Source organism: Sturnira hondurensis, unplaced genomic scaffold, assembly GCF_014824575.4.
Source record: "Sturnira hondurensis isolate 20B ecotype Veracruz unplaced genomic scaffold, ASM1482457v3 Scaffold0017082, whole genome shotgun sequence".
Lineage (NCBI taxonomy): Eukaryota > Metazoa > Chordata > Mammalia > Chiroptera > Phyllostomidae > Sturnira > Sturnira hondurensis.
In genome coordinates this window covers 1,833,881-1,859,351 of record NW_028089713.1, presented here as the reverse complement: position 1 = coordinate 1,859,351, position 25,471 = coordinate 1,833,881, and the positions used below count along the sequence as shown (strand labels likewise).

General features: G+C 45.6%; 3 protein-coding genes and 1 pseudogene across 5 annotated transcripts in view; 1 reads left to right on the top strand and 3 right to left on the bottom strand.

The window, feature by feature from the left end:
• Positions 1–4,404, top strand: part of CNTN2 (contactin 2) — a 35,721-nt gene extending 31,317 nt beyond the window's left edge. The window contains exon 23 of the mRNA XM_037067144.1: positions 243–4,404. Coding sequence (XP_036923039.1) covers positions 243–352 — 110 coding nt within the window. The 3' untranslated portion in view covers positions 353–4,404. The remainder of the gene's footprint in view (positions 1–242) is intronic.
• Positions 4,405–7,553: 3,149 nt separating this feature from the next.
• Positions 7,554–9,340, bottom strand: TMEM81 (transmembrane protein 81). The gene has a single exon (XM_037067084.1). The coding sequence runs from the start codon at positions 8,717–8,719 to the stop codon at positions 7,937–7,939; it is 783 nt and encodes a 260-aa protein (XP_036922979.1). The 5' UTR covers positions 8,720–9,340; the 3' UTR covers positions 7,554–7,936.
• A 432-nt stretch (positions 9,341–9,772) lies between these two features.
• RBBP5 (RB binding protein 5, histone lysine methyltransferase complex subunit) overlaps positions 9,773–25,471 on the bottom strand; it is a 38,513-nt gene continuing 22,814 nt past the window's right edge. The window contains exons 4-14 of one of the 3 annotated variants that reach the window (XM_037067082.1): positions 24,711–24,851; positions 23,768–23,930; positions 22,536–22,645; positions 21,403–21,522; positions 21,162–21,315; positions 20,994–21,065; positions 20,030–20,147; positions 18,577–18,646; positions 17,956–18,185; positions 17,024–17,215; positions 9,773–12,097 (exon numbers count right to left, since the gene is read on the bottom strand). In XM_037067082.1, coding sequence (XP_036922977.1) covers positions 12,069–12,097; positions 17,024–17,215; positions 17,956–18,185; positions 18,577–18,646; positions 20,030–20,147; positions 20,994–21,065; positions 21,162–21,315; positions 21,403–21,522; positions 22,536–22,645; positions 23,768–23,930; positions 24,711–24,851 — 1,399 coding nt within the window. In that variant the 3' untranslated portion in view covers positions 9,773–12,068. Of the gene's footprint in view, positions 12,098–15,433; positions 17,216–17,955; positions 18,186–18,576; positions 18,647–20,029; positions 20,148–20,993; positions 21,066–21,161; positions 21,316–21,402; positions 21,523–22,535; positions 22,646–23,767; positions 23,931–24,710; positions 24,852–25,471 lie in introns of those variants that run through there. The other 2 variants (XM_037067083.1, XM_037067080.1) reach the window with 2 other exon arrangements.
• LOC119001733 (uncharacterized) lies at positions 14,691–14,805 on the bottom strand (annotated as a pseudogene).

Sequence of the window (25,471 nt, the reverse complement as noted above, 5' to 3'; positions counted from 1 at the left end):
CCCCAACCCTAGTACCCCCGAAGGCTGGGGAAATGTGTGCTCTTTTCAGGGGGTACAGGGGAGGCTAAGGACCACAAAGCCAAGGCCCTACAAGTCCTATAGGAGTGGGGCTGAGATCACACTGCATCTCCAAAGCTGCCCTCTGCGAGCCCCCATGGACAGGTCTGGATTCATCCAGAGAGGGGGTGGGGTGGGGCGGGGCCCAGCCAACCCAGCCCCCCACTTCTGTCCCTTGCTTTTAGGCACCAGCATGATGGTGGAAAACTCAGCAGTCTGCCCAGCCCCGCGTTCCGGCGCCGTCCTCTCGCACTCCCTGGCGATGCTGATCCTCATGGGCTGCCTGGAGCTCTGACCCGGCCCCCGCCCTCTCCACCATGGCCGACACCCACCTCTGATGGACGCAGCCCGCTGGCCCCGGTCCCTTCCTGATGCCAAGATGGCCCAACACTGTGCCTGAGAACGGCTGGCTTTAAATACCTACTTTAGACACTGCCCTTTTTGTAGGAGGTAGGTATGTCATGTTCTGCCACAGGGTAGAACCCACGTGAGGATTTTTTTCTTTAAATCAAGAGGCACTAGGCAGTAACTTCCATGGTGGCACCGAGCCCTCACCTGGGCCTGCTAGGCTGCCTGGGTGGCCGGAACAGGCCTGCGGGAAGGGGTCGGAAGCATCCAGCTGCACGTCTGTGGAGACGGCACCTGGGTACTGCATGTGAACTTTGTCCCCTGAGAGCAGAGGCCCAGGCCCTCGGGAACACTGGATGGGACTGGGCCTAAGGGGGACGAGGCACACATGCAGACATCCCCCAGCCCAGAGCCAGCCCTGGGACCAAGGACTTGCTGACTTTCTCAGGGGGCACTGTGAATGGACCCTGACACAGCCCTCCATGGCTCCCTGGAGGCCCTTGCCACCTGGCCAGGTGGCCGAGCACCAGTGCCCAATGTCTGAGGCCAAGGAGCCCGGCCCTGCAGCTAAGGGGGATGGCACTCCAGACTTCTGGCGCTGAGGGCCCACAAGGGCTGAGAAGCCAGGACACCTGGGGGAGAGGGGCACCACACTTGGCCTGACGCACCCTCTTAGCCAACACTGCCAACCCAACCCTGTCACCCCCGAGTGACAGAGTCCACCACAGGTGGCTGGGTGACTAAAGGGCTTATCTTGGGGAGGCCCCTCCCCACCAAGACCCATCCTGCACAGTCCCTCCAGGGATCAGGCAGGAGACCTGAGACAGGGGGCATGTGCTGCCCTCTTCCTCCAGCTCGGCCTGCAGGCCCCAAGACTCTGCTCTCCCAGCACAGCCCCCTCATGCCTGGGAGAGTAAACGGCATCAGTTCCATGTGTTACGGAGTCAGGAGCCTTCTGAGAAGGACAGCAGATACATGTGGCCCTGCCTGCTCCCAGGAACACCCAGGACCACCTGGCCAGACCTGTTCCTGGATGCCTGGAACCACTCTTTTGCCTTTTCCCAGAAGAAAAAGGTTAATAAATGCTCTGGGTATATTGCCAGTCAGAACATCGGAGCTGGAAGAGGCTTTAGGGCTCACCTTATCCAAGCCTCTCACTTCACAGATGGAGAAACTGAGCTTGAACTTCCCAGGGTCACATAGTGTGACAGTGACGGGGCTCAGATAAGGACTGGAGTCTCTAGTGTCCTCATTTACCCAGAGGAGGGACAGTGCTGAATGGCCAGGGCCTGGTTACTGTGGTGGTCAAGGAGGGTGGGCTGTGAAAACTCTGCTCCAAGAGGTTCTGGTGGGTGATCATGGGGTTAAACGGCCTAGCTGGGTCCCAGCCCCAGGTGTGGGCAGACTATAGGAGACATCGGTCCTTCTTTGCCTTCTGGGCCCAGCTCCTGCTAGGACCTCCATACGCAGTGCTGGCTTGAGCCCTCGTCCCCCTTGCCTTTGCTCTGAGAAGAGGCCACAGCAAGGACAGCGGTCCCCAAATCCAGGCAGTAGTGGCAACACAACCTGTGCTCTGACAGGTGGCCCTGAACATCCAGGAGCAGCAGGACAGGTATCCTGTAGGGGACAGGCCCCCTAAGCCTGATTTCTGTAGTTTATAGTTAGAGCTCTATTTTGCTATGGTTTTTTAAACTTTTAAGTCCTGCTCTATTTTCCTGGGCAGGTTTATGTTGATGTTTTTACCCACTCGTTTTTTAAAAATGTAAGTCCACACCTCGTCTCCCCACCGCCACTGCACCACCCCTGGCCCACCAGCCAGGACATCAGATCTCACCCTCCTCGCCTACTCCCATCCATCCCCCCACGCAATGTGCTGGGGGCTCAGCTATGCGGCCACTCCATTATAGGGACCCCAAACTCCGTCTAGCATCCATGCTGACCTCCATGGCTGTGGTTTATCCATGGCCAGCTCCATCAAAGGGGGGATGCCCAAAGAAAGGAACCCTCTCCTGAGGTTTAGCTGGTTCTGTCCTCACTGCCTCAGGCCGGCGCAGGGAGAGCAGGGGACAGGTATCAGTGCTGGCCAAGAGGGATGAGCTGGCTGGGCACAGAACCGAACCAATGCAGCTAGAGGCTGCAGTCCCTAAGCTTGCTTGAGTAAAAGACAACCAAGTGTCTTGGTTCTAAGGAGGCCCATTAGCAAAAGGGAGGAAGACAGGCCTGCTGGGAAGCTGAGGAGGGATGTCAACTAGGAAAACTCAGCCCCAAGAAAACCCAGCCACTGTCAGGGGCGGCTGCTCGGCGGGAGCAAAACTAAACTAAAGCCATGTCTGGCAGCCTGAGATTTCGGGTAGAGCTCAGGTTTAATAAAACAGTAGGTGACCTGAGGACACGCAGGCTTGTCGAATGTAATAGCCTCTCGTTGGAGTGCCAGTGTAGGAGCTTGCTGCAGGCAGAAGAGATTAGATGGTTTCTCAGATTTCCTTCCTGCCCAAGGGGCCTCTGATTGTCCTCTTTGCTTGGAAGGGCTCGGGCAGTTGAGGGGGCTCAGCCCTGCTGTGGTCGCGACTCCATTCTGGGTCTCTCCTCTCTCATTCCAGGCTCCAGAGAGGCAGCAAAGGGGACAGCCATGAACAAGTCCTTTACCCCAGTTTAGTGGCCACTAAGTGCCTTGGGGGCTAGGGACAGAGACAGCCTGCAGACACCACTGCAGGGCGCTGGGCGAGTTTCTCCATTCTGTACACACTTGGGCTCAGCCTGCAGGGCCCCTCACCATGACCTTGGCTGCCTGGTCCTCACTGCTCTGATTCCACATACACCTTGTCCTCAGGGAGGACAGCTCTCTCTGGATAGAGGACTGGGCCCAGCAAGGTCAGGTTGACTACGTGCCTCAAATGATAGACAGTGCCAGGGAGCAGAAGGGCCTTGTGGCGAAGGGTGGGGGATGCTTTTCTTCTGATAAAATGGGGAGACAGAATCGCCTCTGCAACGAGACCACGGAAGAGCAACAAGCTACTTCCTCTCCAAGGAAGCTGTGAGGAATTTTGACAGCCCTTCCTCTGGAGTCCAGGTTAGGTGAGGACTGGAGGGGTGGGGAGATGGCACAGGGTGTCCTTCCAGGACTGAGATGCTTAGAACCACAAGGTGCTCAGTACAGGGAGAGTCTCAGAGTGCCAGTGCGCTGTGGCCCCTGCAGTGCCGTCAGGCACTGAGGGAGAAGCTGCACCCTGGCACGTTTCCCAGCATGCACCGCCTCTCGGCAGCCCCAGGCACCGCCCAGTCTGTGCCCTGGACAAGGGCCCAAGCTGACTAGGGATGTTGTACTCCCTGCATCCCTCCCTCGGCCAGAGGACTCTTCTCTTCCTTAGAACATGACTGCCACTGGGCTCCTCTGTCACAGGGATAGAGGTGTCAACCTTGGCCTTGAAGCCCAGGAGTGGTGCCCCATTTTCCTGCGTCATCCTAACCTGGGCTCTGTCCTGGGAACAAATGAGGTGGCCAGAGGCAAGTGGTGCGAGGGATTAGATGGGCATTTTTAAGGGACTTCAAAGAGCCCCATGGAAAGAGTGCCTGGTCGCAGTATATGTATGTAAATGGCTTTGGGAAGGGAGAACAGAGGGAAACCGGAGCTGGAAAATGCATCAGGTAGCCTTGCGGAGAGCCCCAGGAAACCCAGTGCTCCTAGCTGGGCTGTGCCCTGCCTTGGCCCCCGGACTCCAACGTTCGCAGCCTATCCAGGGCCTGCAGAGCGTATTAAAGCTCCCAGCTCGGCAAGGCCCAGGGCTTCATCAGGCACTGACGTGACTCGTTTTTTGTTCAAATGGAACCATTCCTGCTGGCCTGTTTGTTGTCTGTCTCTTGTATTTATTGTGATGATAGTTACTGACGCTGGTAGCAGTCAGTTCTTAAATAAAGGTGGTTTCTCAACCTGCAGAGGGAGCTGGCACCAGCTGTGGCTGTTTTTATCATCAGGCTAAAGCAACCTCCTCATCCTGTTCCCTGACCCCAGACTTGCATCCAGTAACTTCACCCTTCACCCTGTCACGGGATGGTGCTCCTGCAAGGTGCCCTGATATTTAAGATGTTGGAAGTACTGACCCAACTGCACTCAAAGGAAGTCTTCTCCTTGCCGAGATGGAGTGGCTGCCACCTGGAGACTCTAGTGTCTGCTAAGGGCCTCTAGTGTCTGCTCACAGCAGCCAAAGAAGCTGAATTCCTAGGCAGTTCTGGCTACAACATTCTCTCATGCACTCAACAAACGCCCACCAAGTGCCCGTGCAGTGACACACCTGTGCAGCACTACACGCATTCTGGCAGTTCCACACCAAGCAGGCAGGGCTCCACCACTCTGCTTAGCCCTGTGCCCAGGGCCTGGTCAGCAGCAGCCCAGGCTGACAGTGAGCCCCCAGAAGAGGCCAGCACAGATGGGAACACAGCAGGCTCAACCCTTCCACTTTGCACCCAAGGGGTTACTTGGACCACTGGCCACTCTGGAACCCGGATTTTAGTCCAGTCAGCATTTCCTTGACCCTCAGAGGAAGATTACATGCACAGAATTCAATGAACTGATTTGGGTTTGGGTATACTAACACACCTGAGTCTTTTGTTTTCTCCCCTGTTCAATCCCTTCACACCCTCAGAGTCAAAATTCAAGACCAATGCAGAGGGCTACAAACCTAGAGCTGTACGATATTCCATCCGTGCCAGACCACTGGCTTACTGGGAACGTGACTTAAGTCCCAGTCTCTCCATCTGTAAAACGTGAAAGCATGCCCCGCTCCTCCTCCCTCCTCAGCAATGTGATTCTGAGTTACCTACAAAGACATTTTACGGTCAAGCATAGCAAGTTCTCCCAGCTGCTTCAGCAAGCTGTCCAGTAACAAAGTGATGTGTGTCAGTAACGACTCTGCCCAGCTCATGTCCAGTCCTTCACGGCTTACCAAGCAGTTCCATTCCATTCACAGGACCTCACTTGAACCTTACAATCACACATTTCAAAGAGGAGGACCACTAGGGGTCAGTCAGCTTGTTCCATGACACAGGTGTGGCACAGGGACAGGACCCAGGTTTTCGGAAACCCATCTCCTCTGAGGCAGAGAGAATGGTGGTGGTGGTGGTGGGGGGGGCATGTGGAAAATTAAGATCTTTTCAAAATAAGACCAATACTAAAGACTCCCTGTGTGTGGGCCTAGGCTGGTGGCTCTCAATCTTCAAGATAAATCAGAATCACCTGTAAAACTTCTATATAACACAGGTGCTTTGAGGTCATGACTTATTCATATCTTATTCATAACTAGGGCACTGGAAGGGCCCAGGCAGTGACTCCCGGGTAGCAATGAACCCATCTAAGCCCCCAGGCCTGGGGTTTTCAGTGCTGCTCCCCACACCACAAGCAGTCAGGGCTCCCTGGAGGCAGCAGGTTCAGGTTTGGAGTAAGGAAAGTCCAAGGGTGGACCCAAGACACCCTGCTGTACTAGCAAGCGAGGTCATACTCAAAGTCAAATGTGGTCACATTGAAAGGATAAAAGAACTAACTTGAAGGGACTCCCAATGGCCAAAATTGGGGGCAATTTGAACATCAAATTTATGACAACACAAATGGATTACATATAATTCGCTGAATAAGAAAGAGAAGTCATTGAGACCTCAAAAATAAAGAGCGCCTCTTCTCCACAGAGAACCAGTTAATTACACAGAGATGACGGATCTCGGGAATCATCACGCTGCCCTCCCCAACAAGTCACAACAAGGCAAGGATCACAGATGGATTGCAGAACGTCTGTGCCCTTCCCCCCACAGACTAACAACAAACAGAAAAAGTACACACAGCTTTGGAGAGGGGTCACCACTAGCGGGCCACCTGATACCAGCTGCCTCCCAAAATGCCGCAATAAGCACATATCACTACTGACATATATGGCTCTTGTCCAAATGTTTAGGATTTATTCCTCAAAACCTAATTATTAGGGAACAATGACAAATACGGATTGTGGGACACCACCCAAGACAACGGGCCTAGCTGGACTCTTCAATCAAATCAACGTCACAGAAAACAACTCGGATAGCAGGGGTCTGCTATAAGATAAGGTGCACGGGAAAACTGCGTGTAACATGTTCGTCTTCATTTGATCCTGGATCAAGAATTAAACTAAAAACCTCCGAGACTTTAGGAAAAAATTTAAAAACCAAGCAGATTAGGGAATGGCTTGTTTTCTTCGATGTGAGGAAGATACTGCAGTTATGCAGAAGAACGTTATGCAGGAGAACGCCCTTATTAGGAGATGCGCACGTGACTTAGGACTAGAGGGTCACGATGTCTGTGACTGGCATTCAAGGGGCTCAGTAAAACCAGTATCATTTAGGAAGATCATTGTAGCAAAATGTTCAACGTTGATGATTCTAGGTAAAGGTCTATTTGTGCCACCAAACCTTTCTTTCGATTTTTCTACAGGCTTGACATTTTTAATAATTAAAAGTAGAGGAAATCCCAGAGATCCATTGGCCATAATTGAAAGTGAATTAGCACCCTCGGGGTTGGGGTCAGGAATCTTACATTTCAAAAGCTCATCCAAGTGGGTCAGACACCGCTGGCGAAGAGAACCAACGGTCCAAGTCTTGGACTCTACCACCTCCTCTGTAGGCAGAGAAAAGTGAGGGAAAGCAGTGCCCAGACGGTTGGCCACCAGCCAACCGTGACGGTTGCACAAGCCAATGACCTCAGACACAGTCTGTGTGGCCTGGCATCTTGGCTGCTCTAAGAAACTGAAAACACTTGATCTTCAGGGTACCAACAGAGCTAGGAGAAAAGTAGGGAGTGAGCCAAGAACTTCTCAGGGGAAACCTGTCAGGTGAAAACTCCAGTGTTTCGCCAGAAATCAATGTGACACTGAACACAGCAGATTCACTGGGGGGGCGGGGCATGGGAGGGGCAGACAGATCATTAACATCTAGTGACGGTCTATTACCCACTGAGTCAGATGTCACTGCCAGCCTTCACCCTGGCACACATGGGCCTATGTCCCATACAACACAGTTTGTTCAAACTAAGAAATTTGAGGAAAACAAAAGCTAGACCAATCATGGGACAATTTAAACGAATTCCAGAAAAATTTAACTAAAGAATAGAAAAGATTAGGTCTCCATACAGCCACTCTCATTTTTATTGAAGAGGAAAAAATGTTTTCACTAGAAAAGCTATCATGAATATACCCATATCTATGTGAGCGCGCTGCTCAGAGGGAGGGAGAGGTGAGGAGGCGTACGAGCTGTGAAGCCCAGAAAACGGATGCAGGCTCGGAAGACACAAGTTTTCCGGGCAGTAGGAGAGGTGCCTGCAGTCAGGTCTCCTGGGTACCTAGCGGGCAGGGAAGTTCAGGAAGAGATCCATCTTGGACACAAGAAGTTCGGGATTCCTGCCCACAACTACCATGATGTAGCCCCGTCTCCACATCTCCCACTCACTCTCTTGGCCCTGGAAGCCCTCCCTCTTGGCTGATCCACAATCAGGCAGCCAGTCCAAGAGCAAGGCCTGTCAGGTCTTCAGGCTGGCACTACTGGTCACCCTCAGCGCCCTGTACAAGACAATGCTCACCAACACACCACCCATCACTCCACTGGCAATTCCTATTCCCAAGGCTATAACCACCTTCTTTCTCCATGGTGGACGGTGAGGGCTGGAATGGTTACCCAGATTCATTTCTAGGCCTTCATTTACTAACTTCTGATCCTCAGTAAGGGACTGATGAAAATTCAGGTTCACCAAGTTGCGGGGAAGGACCCTCAGCCCAAAATAGAGCCTCTTGACGAGTCTCAAGTTTTTTAGCAGCTGCACATCACACCGGTAGGTCCCAGAGTCATACTCCTGGGCAGATTCAAACTTCACAAAGTGGGAACTGCCGCGGAAGGGCTTGAAGACTTCATCATCAGTCGAGACGATGCCCCGAGCGAGTCTCCAGGTGAAGCGGAAAGCTTCCTGCCCGGTCTCCAGGATGTCTGAACTCAGACAGCTCAGCTCAAACTCCCTTCCCGTGAGAATGGTGAAGTGGAGCATCCCACAGATCCAGTTGGTCAGACACTCCAAGCGCTGAGATGTACACTTCCTCCTCACTCCATCCGGGCCCACCTCACAGACGGTCTCCTCCTTGTAGCCAAGACCACAGGTGACAGTACAGGTTGTGGCATTTACAATGACTTTCCCCACGGCTTCTTGTAGCTTCTTAGGGATGGCCAGTGTTTTAGATAAAGTCACCACCAAAGGCAGACAGAAGGCCAACACCAGACTTCCAAGGATAAAACTAATGGCCAAAGTCTTCATGCCTCAGTGACATTTCATCACCCTCACTTTGTCACCCAAAGTACTCCAGTTGCGTCCTCTATGGGATTGTAACCCAGTTCCTTCGACATGAGGTATCCTTCATAATCAAAAGATATGATGCATACATTATCAATAAAACACTGCCACTTAACACACCCAAGTCCAATCCTCACCACCAGGCGAGGTCACAGGGCAGGGGAAAGGCCCCAGTGTTCCTGCTTTCCCATCTCTGCTGGTTAACGACCATCTTACCGGTCTCCACTCTTTCCACATCCTTGTAATGAATTTAAACGCACCTCTTGGGAAGACACAGATGAAGACTTCAGAAGCTGAAGTGAATTACCAAATTACCTCCAATGTACCGAGGACAGACTTCTCCTCATTCTTTCCCCACCCGCCAGATTGTGGGACCTAATTTAAAGGGTTTCAAAATCCCAGTTAAATCTGACAAATAAATCAAATAACAAGTCTTAGAGAAGGATTAACCTGAATTAAGTTACCGACTCTCAATGCTCCTAAACCTTCTACAAAAAGGATTAAGAAACTCTGGACTGGAAGGTAAGTGACTTCTCCTTCCTAAATTTTCTATTTCTAATTCCTCCTTTGTAAATGAAAACCTTCCTGCCTATTTCGGGAAGGTCATTTTGAACATCAAATGACAGTGTACAAAAAAACACTTTGGAAAGTGTGAAACACTGTTCGTGTATAAGTTCAAATAGAAGTGAAAATTCATGAAGACAAGGGCCTCAAGCCCTTTTAGAATCCAAATGTTTAGGAGCAAGGCAGGTCGTACTAAATGCGGCTCTTCTCTACCTCTAGACTCTCTTCCCTCCCAAAGGCGCCAAGGAAATGTGCAGGAGAGGATGCCTAATTGTCCCTGTCTCTCGGCCTGGCCTATTCCCTTTACTCTACAGAACAGGGGAATCCTATTCTTTCACCGGGGCCAGGGTTGCTATGAAACAGCTATGACATCAAAGGCAGATTCTCAGTCACATAATAGAAAAGATTAATACAGAAACACTCAGATTCGATGATGAAAAGCAAAGACTTAAGTAGATCTTATGAAACATCGTTTAAGAGACAGTAAGTATTCAATGGGTTCTAAAGATAATTTTACCTACTGTGGGGGGAAAAGGCTAGCAAAGAGGAATTTAACTGAACTTATGGGTTAAGAAAGCTCCTTGAAGGCAAGAAGCTCTGCTTGCGTTTCATAACCTCCAGAACACCTCCTGGCACGGGGTCTCTACAGAGCAGTTATACGCACTTACATTGAATGTAAAAACTTGAAGAGATCATTTCTAATCTTTTCAATTTCACACCTTTTGTTTGAATTGTTTGTAACATCCAGGGGCAGAAACCTGAACGACCTAACCATCCCTCACCCCTCCCGGCTCTGTACGTCCACAGAGATCTTGTATTAGCACAGAAGCTGCCCTTTCTGCCCTGCCAGTGAGTGGCAGTGAGTTTAGGAAGCGCTCAGTGCCTACAAACAAGCATCTACACCTCTTCTTTAATAAACACCTGATTTTATTGACAAAGCAGTAAAGCTTCAGCAAGAAATACCAAGGCCAAGTCTTGTCTTGTACAAAACTACAGAACATGAAACACAAAAGGGGGAGATGACAAGAGGGAAGAGAATGTGCTCGTCTCGTGCGCACTGAGAAAAGCAAACGGAAATGGACTGAGGTTTAGTGAGCTGGGAAATATTCCAAAGGCATAAATAATCATTAGGAGCCGCTGCCAGGAAGCTCTGTACCGCAGTTTGTACCCTACAGCAGCGTTACAGCACAGAGACACATGGAATGGGAGTGATGTCTGCAAACGAAAATGTTAGTGAGCCACCTACTGATCTCAACCACTCGTTTGAGATGAACTATGAAGTAAAATCCACAGAACAAGCATTTGAGAAAAAAGTAGTGGCATCTAAAAATATAAGTATGTTGCAATACACTCAAGAAGAGTTCTTTGATTACCGAGTAGTTTGTTCTAAAAGATGGAATAGGAGAAAGAGGCTCTGATCGATGTGTTCTACTTTGATTTCTATCCTAAAATCCAAAAGGCAATCAACTGTTTGGCTACCTACAGGAACACCCACCAGCTGACAGAGATTTCACGGTAAGCAGTGTCCAAATTCTCCTCTGAAAACCCTGAAAAGGAAGAACCAGGTCAAGTTCTGGTCAGCTAAAGCTCTCCTCAGACAACTAGTGAGCCCTCCCCACACCTGGTTTCTTTACTCTGGATTTTCAGAGAATTTCAAATGTACACACCCATCCAACCTATTTTTTATAGAAAAGAATAGCAAAAGCAAAATGTAAAAAAAAATTTTAAAAGCTAAGCAGCCTTTCACAGAAAGGAAGTGACTGAAACACGTCATAAGGAAAAGGAGCATGGACAGGAGAAGGGGAAACGTGATGACGGATGAAGGACCGATATCCACGAGCAATGACAAAAGAATCTGTTCCTTCATCTGTGATTTGAACCGTTGTTGCTGCTTTGATTGTGAACGGCTTTACGTCAGTCCTCGCAGAGTCCCCACCCCATACAAGAAGCTTGCCGAGAGACAGCGTGGTTGGTTTCGTCCGTGGAGACCAGCACAAGTAGAGCAATACGAACTGCTGATGGTTGTCTGCTGGCGATGCAGGAATCTAGCTACCTTCAAAAAACCATGATTGATGAGAACGAACCAACACTGGAGGGAAGCCTGCAGTGAAAGGAAAACAAAACCCCTCTACGGCCCAGCATGAGCACAAGGGGTGTATTAGGAAGGGGGACTTTCTCGTCTTTCTTGCCTTTCTAAAAATTTCAAATGTTTCAAGCACTTTCTTTTTACGCATCCTTTGTATACAATATGGAAATATAGGAGGTACCTGGTGAGAGGGTACATTTCAAAATGAAAAAAATATGCAACAGAAGTTTTCCAAAGATATTGGTAGCAGACTTTCCGATCAGAACGGATTATTCAAGGACATGCACCGAGGACAGAAGGCAGATAGGAGAAAGGAAGTGACAGGCCAGAGCGGTGCTGGGTACGATAAAACTGCAGGAGCAGAGCGGGTATTTTTTCTCCAGCAACATAACTCAGTATTAATGTTTAAATAAGTCAAACTCCCATTTGCTGTCTTCACAAATCCTCGTTCCTGAGCGCCTATTTGGACTTATGCTTGAAAGGGAAGGGACGTATACTCTTCTTTCATAATTCACTTCTTCATTCAAACGTAAAATTCACTCCTTCCACCTCCTGGGCGAAGCAGAGGCATTTGTTTTAAATTAAAGTCAATTTCAAGGACTGAACAGTGTCCAGAAGCCACATGATGGAAAAGTGGGAAAAAGCGAAGCACTTCAGGGGTCTTCACAACAGTTCAGAGATTGCTCCCCCTGCTAAAGAGATCAGACACACAAAGATTTCCATTAGTGGCAACTAAACCAGCTACCGCCCCGAGCAGAAACACCGGCAGATGCTGGATGATGCGTGACAAGCGCACATGGGCTAAGAATTCCCCTCTAAGTCAAAACCAACTCCGACTCCCAGTTACTCTCTCCACTGAAGCATAACCCCAAACCCAAACCTCCACCCCGCACTTTCTCAGTCCTGCCCCAAGGGGCAAAAAAGGTGAAACGACCAGTTCCACACATTCTCTAGGCTAACTGACCGATCTCCAAGGTGTTAACATATTTTGCAGTAGGTAAAGGCAATTACTTCTAAGGCATTACATATCCCATGGCTCGCATATTAGGCTGCTTAGGCCCTAAATGATTAACAGTGAGGAACAACCCTCTCCAAACATCCCTGTTCCTTCAGTGGATTCTCATCACTTCGGAACCCCACACGTGATGAAACGTTCATGAGAACTAGTGTTGGTGTTTCTTTGTGCCACCAGCTGATCAGTAAATAAAATCCTCAACAGTAAAATCAAATGAACACTTTCCTGATCATTCCACAGAAGCTGTTCAACCTCTGATGCGCATCCTTAGATGGGCTGTGAACTATCAACTGGGAAGTGTAAACAGAGAACAAGGTGAAGACGACGCTCCCAGATGTCATCGGGAGTAGAAGAGAACATGCCATTTGAAGGTAAAATGGTTAAAAAATAATCGCTCAAGTTATAACAGAAAAATACCCATTTATAAACTTTCCTTTTAACCTGAGTTTTAAAGTAGAAACTAAGGCAAAAATGAAAAAAAAAAGGCAACAAAAATATATTCCCATTTGCCTAAGACTGAAATTACAAACCCTCATGGATGCTATATTGTCAAAAATCAAATTTAAACTTTATGTAGTTCAGCGAGATAAAAGGTTTATTAAATACCTGTAATGCAGATCTCTCTCAATAAAAAAACATAATAATTAACCTCTTTAATTTATTTTTAAAAATCTTGATAGAGAAGAATCTACACCACAGAATGATCATGCCTTTAACACTTTAAAGTTAGTTTTGCTGACTGTCCTCTCAGGTACCCTAAACAATCTCGTTCTAATGGTTTAAAAATGAATACAACATTGACATTTTAAGCCTAATTCACAACAGAAAAAACAAACCAAACCAAACCAGAGCAATCACACTATGAGCAAGAAAAGAGACACAGAAACAGCAGCACAACAGAAGGCCTCGGGCTGAGCTGCTCCGAGCACACCTGTTATTTAGCTGCAACAGAAAGGCAATCTACAATAATGGCTCCGAGGAGCAGCTGCTGCTGACCCCTCCCAGTAGCGGTCCAAGCCAGGGTGGCCTTAGAAAATGCCAGATCCTAATCTTTAAAAAAATGTTACCTAGGTCAGCTAATAAAATCACAAAGAACAAAAAAGAACATCCAAAGAGTTGTCTGAGTTTAACAGAAATTCATAAATTAGTCTTGACTGATCATTTTTTAAGAAGGGAAGAAGAGGGGATTAAAAACCCTCAATACCAGCCCTGGCTGGTGTAGCTCAGTGGATTGAGCACAGGCCTGCGAACCACAGGATTGCAGTTCGATTTCCAGTCAGGGCACATGCCTGGGTTGCAGGCCAGTTCCCGGCAGGGGCCAGTTCCCAGCAGGGGATGCATGAGAAGCAACCATACATTGATATTTCTCTTCCTCTCTCTTTCCCTTCCCCTCTAAAAATCAATCAATCAATTAATTAATTAAAAAAAAAAACCTCAATACCAAGAGTTCAAAACTATCACAGATTTGGGAGGTACTTCGGGCGGCAGCAGCAGGACAGTGGAAGCCTGCAGGGAAATCTTCCCGGTCCTGTCCACCCCCGGAAGTGGTGTCCCTGCTCATTTTGGTCTTTGCCACCCCCACTAGACCCAAGTGCACACCAGCCCCTTTGTGCCCACATCTCACGTGTGCTGACAGACTGCGACTTTGTCTCACTGGCTACTCAGTGTGTTCACTGTCCTAGTTCTTGGGCAATCCTCGAGAAGTCACAGGGCACCCGAGACACTGGTGGTCCTGCTCACACCTCAAGTTTCTGATCTGAGGACTGTCCTCTGGAGACTACCTAATAAGGCAATTGCGGGGAACCTGATAGGTGCCATGTGGATCTGGCCTTTCCAAAAAGTCCCAAGGTCAGGGTCACCCTCACCATGCTTCACTGACAGATCCTCCCTCATTACAGAAAGTGTGTCTTCATGGGTGTTGGTCCACGGGTGCTATCCAATACTGATGAGCTGTTTGATAGGAAAGAATCTTCTGAAGCCTTAGATTCCAGATAGTCAGATTATTTCTATAGTGGTCTATGTATCTTCCAATCCTCCCTTGAAATGTATAATGTCCTGCTGCATCACGAAACACACTATAGCAGCTTTGTCAGGGCTCACTGCAGTTTCTTCAATAACTGCTCAACTGCAGATATCAACACACAGTTGTTATTTAGATTCCTTGGGCAATAACACAGCCTACACCTATAATCCTGCCTTCGAACAATCCAACTCTAATGCAGAACTAGGGCACTGCAGGGGAGGGAAGGTCCACAAAACCTTAACCCTACAAACATAACCCTCAGGCTGCACGGATTTTGGGGGTGTGTGTAAGATCCTTGCACAGGCGCCATGCTAATTTCTGTGTCGTTCCAATTTTAGTAGATGTGCTCCTGAAGCAAGCACCTGGATTGAATTTTTAAGAAAGATTTTACTTATTTTGAGAGAGAGGAAAAGGGAGGAAGAGAGGAGAGAGAGAAACACCAATCAGCTGCCTCTAGCACACCCCTAACCAGGGACCTGGCCTGCAACCCAGGTCTTTGCCAGGAATCAAACTGGTGGCCTTTTGGTCTGCGGGACAATGCCTAACCCACTGAGTCAAAATCAGTCAGGGCTGATTCTGACTCTTTTAGACATTTCTGAAGCATAGCTGAGAAACAGCACAGCTGCTGTGCTCCAGGTCGTACAACCTAACAGTACCTCATGGTACCCTTAACAGAGGGCCAGTTTGGCAAATGCCAGAGAGTTACTGTTAGTGACATCAACTAAAATTAAAAGTTGAAATCTCTGTAATATATAAAGAGAAATGTGAGCTTTGAAAGCCTTTTTTTAAGTTATAGCTTTTTTCTTCTTTTTTCTTTTGTTTAAAGATTTTATTTATTTATCTTTAGAGGGGAAGGGAAGAAGAGATGGAGAGAAATACCAATGTATGGTTGCCTCTTGTGTGTCCCCTGCTGGGAACTGGCCTGAAAGCCAGGCACGTGCCCTGGCTGGGAATCGAACCGCAGTTCGATCCTTTGGTTCGCAGGCCCGTGCTCAATCCACTGAGCTACACCAGCCAGGGCTGAAAGCTTTAAATGGTTTATCATACATTTACTATTACAAAGCAAATGATTAATTACAGACAGCTCTTGAAGAAACTAGGAGACTATGTCGTAGAATATTTCAATTAATTCATGATGTCTGGCCACATTTTAAATCACCCTGAAGCATTTCAGCAATCTGAGCCAGGAAGATCTATTTAAACTTTAAACTGCATTTCTTCTATAGTAGCATCAGCTTGTGCAAGAAATGGGTTATGAAAGGATCATTTTTATTTAATGAGTCAACTAGTGATCTGCAATCTTTGTTGGTAATACCCAGAGAACTCTTTCAGTCTACGTAAAAATACACCAAGGCAGAGGTGTCCATGGACTGAACGTGGAGGTGGTAGCCGATTCCCACTGAGGCACCGCACACACTGCTGCTGAAAGACATGGGGTGCTCAGCGGCTTGGTGTCGGCCGATGAAAAACTAAAGCCTAACTACTGAGAAGCAGGATACTCAAAATGATGAGTGACTGAGCCTGCTCCAGCTTCTCTGTAGAATCCATGTGCATAACGATTAACTGACTAAAGGTATAAACAAGGAATTCTGTTTCACATTCCAGTGGACCACATCATCACATCTGGATCAATACACTTACATTAAAATTTTAAAGGGAAAAAAAAACAAATACAACCACGTATTTTATCAATCTGGCCTCTTAAGTCTACTGACCTAGCTGCAAAAAAACTGAGAGTATAGTATTAACGAAAGTAGTGCTTCTACATAACAAAAAGTTTCCAAAACCCAACAATGTTGGAATAGAAATACAATCTGCCTCCATTCACAAATATTTGATAAAAAGCTGAAATTGTTCTCCCATCCTCCAATAAAAATCCTTCAACAAATAAAAGTCAGAAAACTCAGTAAATTTCAAAGGCTTGGGTTTTAAGGAGCTACACAGAGACTGCAGCTTCTGTCTTGTTGGTAATCTCCTTCTGTTTGGAAAAAAACCAAAACACCTCCATCTTCCTTCTTATCGGGAAGGTACTACCATCAACACCAGTATTGCTTCTAGACTAGTGGGAAAGAGAAAAGGCTCTGGGATTTGAACAATTTGAAGAGACAGAGAGAGAAGAGACGCTACAGTTAAATAGTCAGGGGCTGTATAAAGCAAGCTCATAGTTCTGGTTATCAGTATGGCCTCTTTCATTTGAGGCAAAACAAAACATCTAGGAGCAAATACAAATAAAGGAATGAATTAAACCAGGGGCTGTTATCCCTTTTCAGGTAATGGATTCCAACAGGACTCTAATTAAAGGTATAGGCATCTTTCCCACACAAATATTTACACAATATTCTGCTTCTAGTATCAAGGGAATGTAGATTTCTTGAAACCTATTTAGGGACTCAGGGTTAAAAGCCACTAAATTTAGCCAATATGGTTTAGCCTGCCCTTGTTGGCAGCTTAAAACTCAGAGAATATCTGCCACTTGGAAAAGGAGGCAGGAAGGAAAAAAGGCTACAGGTAAACGGAGTCAGGGGCCGTACAAAGCAAGGCCACAAAGCAAGCCAGACAGCGCTCCCAATGTGTCCTTACCTGTCAAGGGCTGGCTGAGTTCCGCCTGCACTTTACCCTTCGCTGATCCTTCCAGAGGTAAACCTCTGTCCCCTTTGTAGAGTTTCGGTTTAAATGGAGAATCTTTCTCTTTACCTTTTGATCCTTTAGGCCGGCCTGCTTGCTTCTTCTTGGATTTGCCATCCCCCTTCACCCCCAGTAGTGGATGGACTTCTGTAGAAGGACAGATAGGCATGGAAAGGAATCCGGACACCACCAGCCCCATTACCCAACTAAGCACATGGCATGCCACGTGTCCATGAGCAAAGTACATTGCCCTGGTGCCTCAGATCTACTAATACAAGGAGAAAATTTGCTTTGTTTATTATTTATGAAACTATGGAAAGAACGGCCATTACCAAACAGCTACTTGGCTACGAGGTCTGCATGAAGCCACAGCAGCCAAGGACACGCTGATACTATACACACCAAGGCAGAAAAGGAATGCACACATCCACGATGTCGTGAAAGAAAGGAAATGGGCTTTGGAAACTAGAGAGACCAGGGTAAGAATCCTGACTCAAACACGTAATTATAAAGGCTTCCAGGGTCAGACTATAAAAAATAGGTGGGAAGAAAAAAAGACTGTCCAAGCCTGACTAGTACTTTGCCACCTAATTAAATACTGGGGGGTGGGGGGCTGAGAATGGTGGCATAATGACAGAAACTCTGAGCCAGTTGTCAGAAGACACCAAGTGCATTGTCATCTTAGGCAAAGTACCGAGGGCAGTCTCCCCGTTTTGAAAGGGAAGTGAAAGCACATGAAATCATATTACTAAGTTATAAAGCACTGTAAAAAGAACTCATGGGAAAATTCCTTAAAGGTAAAACCAAAGAAACAGGAAATTACCAGACTGTGCTGGAGAGTAAAAAGCCGTGTCTATTGAGCAACAGAGAGAAGATGCGCCTCTTACCATCATTGGGTACTCCTTGAAGCTCTATATTGGTGGTTTTGGGTTTCTTCTTAGGCGGCTGGGACCCATCTGTGGAAGACTGCCTCTTCTTCTCCAAACTGGCGCCTTCGTCCATCAGGGAGGTTTGGACGGCATCTGGTGGGGGGCCGTAAGGGTTTTCTTCTGGGTCTTCTACCTCAGGGGCAATGGGTAAATATAATAGAGCCTTTGAATCTTCCAGCTCTTCATCACTATTTGGAACAAGATCAGACAAGGGATTGGCAAAAAGAGGAAACAGTTGCTTAAAACAATACCCTTCCTCTAGGACAGAATCACCTATACTAACCATAAGCAACATGTATGGATCTAGAACTTTAAGAGAGCCAACAAGAATGAAAGAAAAGCAGATGACACAATGAACAAAATCAGCAGTAAAATTAAATGGTATACATAAATTATTTCAGTTTAAGATTTTCTGTCAGGGGAGACAGGAAGGGGTTTCTTGTAAAACAAAGCACCCATCTGTCGGCCAATAAGCCGATGGGACTGAGGGCCTGCGGCGGGGAGCGGAGAAGTACACCACCAGAGACGAGGAGGAGACAAAGAGCGGGCATCAGAGGCCCAGACCGCACAATGGCTCACCTGCTGCAGAAAGCAGCAATGGGATCCACGCTGGTGACATCCACCTCCTCATCCTCAGCAGCATCAGCCCCTGCGGGACAGAAACACGGCAGAGATGTGCGAAGTGCAAAACTGCTTTTACTTCTGGCTCAGTGATTTTTATACACTGCAGTTCAGAAGACACAAAGGAGGAAGACCAAACAGTTCACTTTACTTAATCATTCAACAAATGTGTGCTGAATTTCCACCATGTGGGAGACAGACACTGGGACCACAGTGATGACTAAGAAAGTTGGAAACAGCTCTTCAGTAAAAGCATCGCAGTCTAACTGAGAAGACAGACATTAGCGGATCATTTCAAGTAAACAAGTGCTACAGTAAAGTTATGTTCAGTAAGTGCTAAGTAGATGGGAAGGAGGAACAGCTTATGTGCGAGTCTGGGAAAGCTTCACAGAACACAATCCAACGATACCGAAACAGTCCAGCACACACTGCATCCCTGGTGGTCCTCCTAAAACACCGGCGTGTGAGTTATCTAACTACAAAAGAGGGACCTAATTCCCAGCACCATCTGAGTGCCCAGTGGCATTAATCACTCACTGACAGTGCTAAGTGGACAGACTAAGCATTCACACACACAAACTCCTACTAGATACAAAGCCTTGCATTAGACGCCACTGAGGCAAAAAGTCAAGTCTTCATTCTCAAGGAGGCTCCTTGAGATAAATATCAATGAGATAAAAACATCAAAGATCATGATCAGAACAGAATGCCCGTTTTACCTAGGCACTATACCAGTGCTTCAGGTGAAGTAGCTCATTTATTCCTCACAACCTGAAAAGCAAGGTTCTATTATAACCACTGTTATACAAATGAGGACATCCAGGCTTAAAGAATAAGCATTTTCCCAAAGACAGTATAACGCTAAAGCCCCCATTCTTTACCTTCTCCACAAAGATGTAACAGCACATGACAGAGCTGAGCACCCAGCCTGTGTGGGACCTTTGCTAAGAGCTACAGGTAAATCCTCACTTAATCACCTGTAGTTCATCAGCAAATATAAAGTGAAATATTACGAGATCTGCTGAACCCTAGTAATAATGCCCATGTGAACCCTTAGTCAATCAAAAAAGTGACATAGTAGCCCTGGCTGGTGTGACTTAGTGGACTGAGCGCAGGCCTGTGAACCAGAGAGTCTCCAGTTCGATTCCCAGTCAGGGCACATGCTGGGGTTGCGCGCCAGGTCCCCAGTGGGGTGCGAGAGAGGCAACCACACATTGATGTTTCTCTCCCTCTCTTCCTCTCTCCCTTCCCCCCTCTCTAAAAATAATCAAATCTTAAAAATAAAATTTAAAAACTGACAACAGAAAAATTTAAAGACTAAGCGATGAAATAAATTTTCAACACAAATTAAGAATGAATAATACAATCATTTTTCCTTCGGGAAATACTGTCCGCAATTGAGCAGCATTACCTGTCTGCTCCGGCTCACTCTTATCTTCATCTTCAATATCAAACTCTGATTCCCTTTCCTCATATTCTACATTTTCATCCAATTCTTTGAAGTCTGGTGCAAAGGCACTCCAATTTTCCTAAGCCACAAACAAAATGTACTACGTAACCATTTAAGAAAGCAACAGTCGGTAACCTAGACATCAATGATAGAAAGACAGACATGAACGTGCAAGCTACTTAGTCTGAGATCGAATTTGGTGGATAATAATAATGAATTATCTACAAGTTTTACTATATTAAGAGATTTCTATCTTAAACATCCCAAGTTGTTATTAACCATAGTTCTTTCACAAAAAACCTGCCATCTTTGGCCGTTTTAAGAAGTAACTGAGGTAAAAGCAACTCCAACTCCAACTTGCTCTTCTTCTTCATCGAGGTAATAACCGCAAACCCAAACGCCCACCCCAGACATTCCCAGCACTGCCCCAAAGGGCAGAAATGGCAGAACGGTCAGAGTTCCACACACTTTCTGGGCTTCTGATCAACCATTCTCCAAGGGGTTAGCAAATATTGTCTGTAATCCAAAAAGTGCAGGAAGTGAAGGGAATTCTGGGGTACTGTATCTTCAAGTCTTTTACATATCTGACTGATTTTTATAAGTACACTGATTCTGAACATAATTAAAGGTGTTCAAAATACAACCAAGATGTAAAATATAAACTGAGCTGAAAATGAGAAAAGCAAAATAACAACCTTTCTCAGATAAGAAGTAGAAAAACGTAACAAAGCCCACTGTAAATTCGCTATGGTCCAAGACCATCCTGTCAAAATAAACCAAAACTAGATGCACTGAACCTATTTAATTAGATTACAAAAATCATATGCAAAAAAAGTAAATAAGGTAATTTTTAGCTTACTATTTGTAAAATTCTCTGAAAAAAAGAAGAGTTTCTAGTTTCAAAGCAATTAAACCAGATACTTACTACTTGATTTTGCGCCCAGATAGACACCACTCCACTAGAAATGGAAGCTATGATGGGTCGAACAGGATGCCACTAAATTTGACGAAGGAAAGAACAATCAGTGCCTAGAACGCACCCAAGACTTTTCTGCTCGGCCCAAGCACCAACAGCAGCCTCTCCGCTACTCACAGCCACGTCCAGCAGCAGCTCTCCTCGTGTCCCGTGGAGGATCTTCACCAGGTTGCCTATGCTCTTCTCCCAGATGTACAGGGCGTGCTGCCGGGCCGACCCCGCCACTATGTACTCTCCATCCCCAGAGAAACAGCACTTCTTCCACGGGGTCCTACGGGACAGAGGAGGCACCCGGGGCAACTAGAGCCGGAGCCCAGGGCGGGAAGTATCACACATTCTTCTAGGCTGTGACACATACCTGTTTACCAAGTCCTGTAATTTCTGCATAGGTTCCGGCTCTCCATCTCTTCCACAGGTTAAGATTTCTCTGCCATCATAAACTCTGATTATTCGGTCTGCTGTGTTAATTAAAAAGCAACTACAGAAAGGAGAAAAATGTCAACGCCAGAGTTCAGGAATCTGTTTCCATTAACACTTTCTATTACAGACTGTTACTTAGCACAGTACCATAGAACAACTAGTAAGTTGGGGAGAGACTGAGGAAAGATCTAAGTGGTGAACTCAAGTACTTGTCACCTCCCACACCAAATGTACTTTGAAGTGAGAGTGTTATATACTTCCTGTGTGTCCTTGAATTTTGTATGTGCAAACTAACAAACTACTCATCAGTATTCGACTGAGATCCAAGACCTGTAAATTGAAACCAGCTTGCTGAACTCACAAGGGCACAGTTAAATGTACATAAATACTTCATTTCTATGGCCTGTTTTATATATAACATAGTCTTTTGAGTGAATTCATAAACCACTTCAGTTTAAAAAATGAAATAATGACATTAGAAATCTGTTACAATGTTATTTCATGCCTTCTTCCAGACTTCACTAACTAACCTTTCCTTAAGAGAATTTTGAACGTGAATGTCGCCTAAGCATGTAGGGGTGTTGTTCCTGTATGAAACAGAGTGACTGTTACCTCTTTTACTGATAACCTATTTCTTCTAGTTTCTGTTGATATATCTACTTCTGGTTGGGTAACCAAACTTACCAGAAAACACCTGTAATTAAAGGGATAAACGGGTTTATGTGAGTAAAGTGTATGTTCAGTTACTACGTGAATTCTGTGACCTCAATTCCGATCAAAACAGCTAATCTTTACCCCGGCTAACTGTGCGGCAGGCAGCTGGCTGCTGGCACACGTTGCTCTTTTCTATAAAGGAGCCGCCCCATAATCTCCAGTCACAGAAGATGCGGGTGCTGGTTCAACGCGGCGAATTTTATGAACTTAAGAACTGGATAGTGACAGTTTCTAATAACTATTTCTAAGTAAACTTTAAAAACCTTTGAAGTATAATACACACAAAAACTGTGGATCTTAATAGTATTTTGTATCCCACTCAATTCTAAAACTGCCCCTAAAAACACAAGGCCTCACCTCCCCTTCCGGGCAAACTCTATGGACTTAATGGCTGTGGTATTGCTTGTTCCAGTTGTCACTCTGAAGGAAGCAACAAGGTCCTGAGAATCTGTTTTTAGGACCAAAATCTACAGTTAAAAAAAGAAAAAGGAAAAAGTAAGTATTCTGATAACTTACAATAATTAGATCTGGCTTCTGTTTCTAAAACTAGACAGAGACTAGGAAAATATAAACAGTTTATTACCATGTATTCAGCCTGATTAACTGGTATTACGTTTTACCTCTTCAAATAAAGGACCGAGTCTTCCTCTATTCTTAATATATAATGTTTAATGTTATTCACAATCAAAACAGATGCATGAATAAACACAATGTAGTCCACACACACGGGAATATTACTCAGCCCTGAAAAGAAGGGAAAGTCCGGCACGTGCTGAGCACGGATGAATCTTAAGGACATTACACTGAATGAAATGAGCCAAAAAGACAAATACTAGATGAATCTACTTAGAGCAAGTACCCAGAGTAACCCGATTCATAGAGACGGAGAGTAGAACAATAGCCGCCTGGGGCAGGGGCCAGGGACAGCAGGGACTAAGGAGTCACTGTTTAGTGTTTTGCGAGACGAACAGAGTTTTACAGATGAATAGTGGTGACTGACAACTGCCTAACACTGTGAATGTACTTCATACCCATGAACTACATACGCTTAAGAGTTGAGGTGGTAAATGTTATGTTACGTGTACTTCATTGTTTTTACGATGAATTTTTAAAATTGTCACTTTCTAAAGTAGCCATAAATTATACTAGCCCATGTGCCCCAATCAAAAAATTTTTAAAAAGGTACCTAATGAAACTATAAACTCTAAGTTTAAAAGAGACCTTAACACTCACCTAACCTGACTTCTTATTCTGCGAAACTACAGGTTAAACTGGCCTGAATTATACAATCTTTACAGAACTATGTATATTCATCAGCAGTAGTTCATTTTATAATTCAGTAGTGGCTCTTCATTAGTAGCATCAGTAAAGGCCCTTCCATCGTTTCCTAGGCCACATAACCTCTGCCCACTCTAAACCCAAAGGACAGCAATTATTAACCATGGAGGGAAAACAGGCTCCATCTGCCATAGGCAGGAGGCATGCTTACTGTGGGGATAAAGGAAATCCCAAAGGAAGCAGCAGAGCACACATAAAATAAACCGAAGCACAGGACGACTAAGGCGTGTTTAGCTGGCTTCTAGGCTTACCTTGCCTTTTGCATTTCCTGTATAGATATATTCCCCTCGCCTATCAAAAGAGGCAACCACGTTCAAGTCAGAGTCATCATCTACCGGCAGAACAACATGTTTGGAATCTGAAAGGGTCAACATGACAGGAGCAGATTTCATGGGACACACGAGAACCTTGTTCCTGTTTAAAAATACGAATAGTACATTGGCTATTGCTTTGGTATCAGTAGATGGATTCCCTTGCCACTCTCCCTGACCCCTATCCACTACCCTCACCAACTCTTCCAGCCCGAGCAGAATGAATATGGGGGGAAAAACCCCTAAAATCTAAATGTCTAATAGGGAAATGACTGAGTAAAGTTATTGAATCCTACTGTACCTTGATAAAATATAAAGTAATCACTAAAAATGGAAATGTAGTAGACTAGTAAAATATGTATGAATAAAGTGAAAAAAAAGCAAAATACTAAAGACATGTAAAAAATAAACATTTATGTACATTAATATTCATATCCATGCTCTGTGAATTATAAAGCACTATATAACACCCTTTATACATAAAGAGTACTTGACTAAAAGAGAACCCAGAAAAATACTGACAATTATACCTGGGCAATGGAATGATGGATAACTCTTAAATGTAGTTTTAATACTAAACAATTTCCCCTACTAAAACATTCAAATAATGGGGGAAGGGACAGTTCAAGAACTAGTTATTATACTTATTCCTACCTTTGCCCATTTCCAAAGTCCTAATCTTGGGCAGCTTTTAATTATATAACATTCTCCTTAAAATCTATTCAGTCAAGCCAACCTAGACACAAAGCCTTTGTATGTTGAAGGTTTAAAGAGAGGCATGTATCTGCCTCCTAAAACCTTAATCTGAAATTGTACGAGCCTGGAGCTAATCCATACAGAGTTAGATCCCACCCCAGGAAAGAACAGCTCAAATTAAACGTACTGATCTCGCGGATGATACTGGACTTTTAAGATGGGTGAAGGGAATCGAAACCTCTGGTCGCAGTCGCCTGAAAGAACATCCCATTGTGACACTATGTTATCTGTGGAAGCACTCACGAGCTTATGACCATCTCGACTCCAGCTGAGAAGAAAAAAAATGGGGTAACTTAGTATATATTCTAAAGTGAAGTATATCATACCACTCCTACAGACAAAAATGCAAAAATCACATATTGCCCTAATTACATGAGCCAATATTTCTTTTTTTTAAACATATGTTCAAATCCACAACATGCTTTCTCAACTAAGCAATAAATACGAATGTTTTCGTAACACTTTCATATCTAGTGAAAGGAGCTCTTAATAGTTCCAGATAACTGTAAGTGGCTCTGTGAAAGAACATACTCAAACATTTTAGAGTCTATCGTCAGCAAGCCCCTAAGTGTTGATATAACAAAAAACAGGGTTTTTTCTTGGAGATGGGAAGGGAATATCTGAGCTTTCTGAGATTGTCTCTCAGAACATAAACAAAATAAGAAAGATAAATATCTGTTATTTAAAATAACTAAGAAAGGAATGAATTCCTGCTGCTAACTACAGCTAAGCACCCTGATCATTATACATAAATAAACAAACAAAAAAGATTCTGAAAAGCAGGAAGACAACAACTGGTTAGTGACTGCAGGGTAAAAAAAAAAAATTACATAATAGTCCCTTGGATATTCTTTCTGCCTCCTCTGATCCGGATGTCCTTGACCAGGT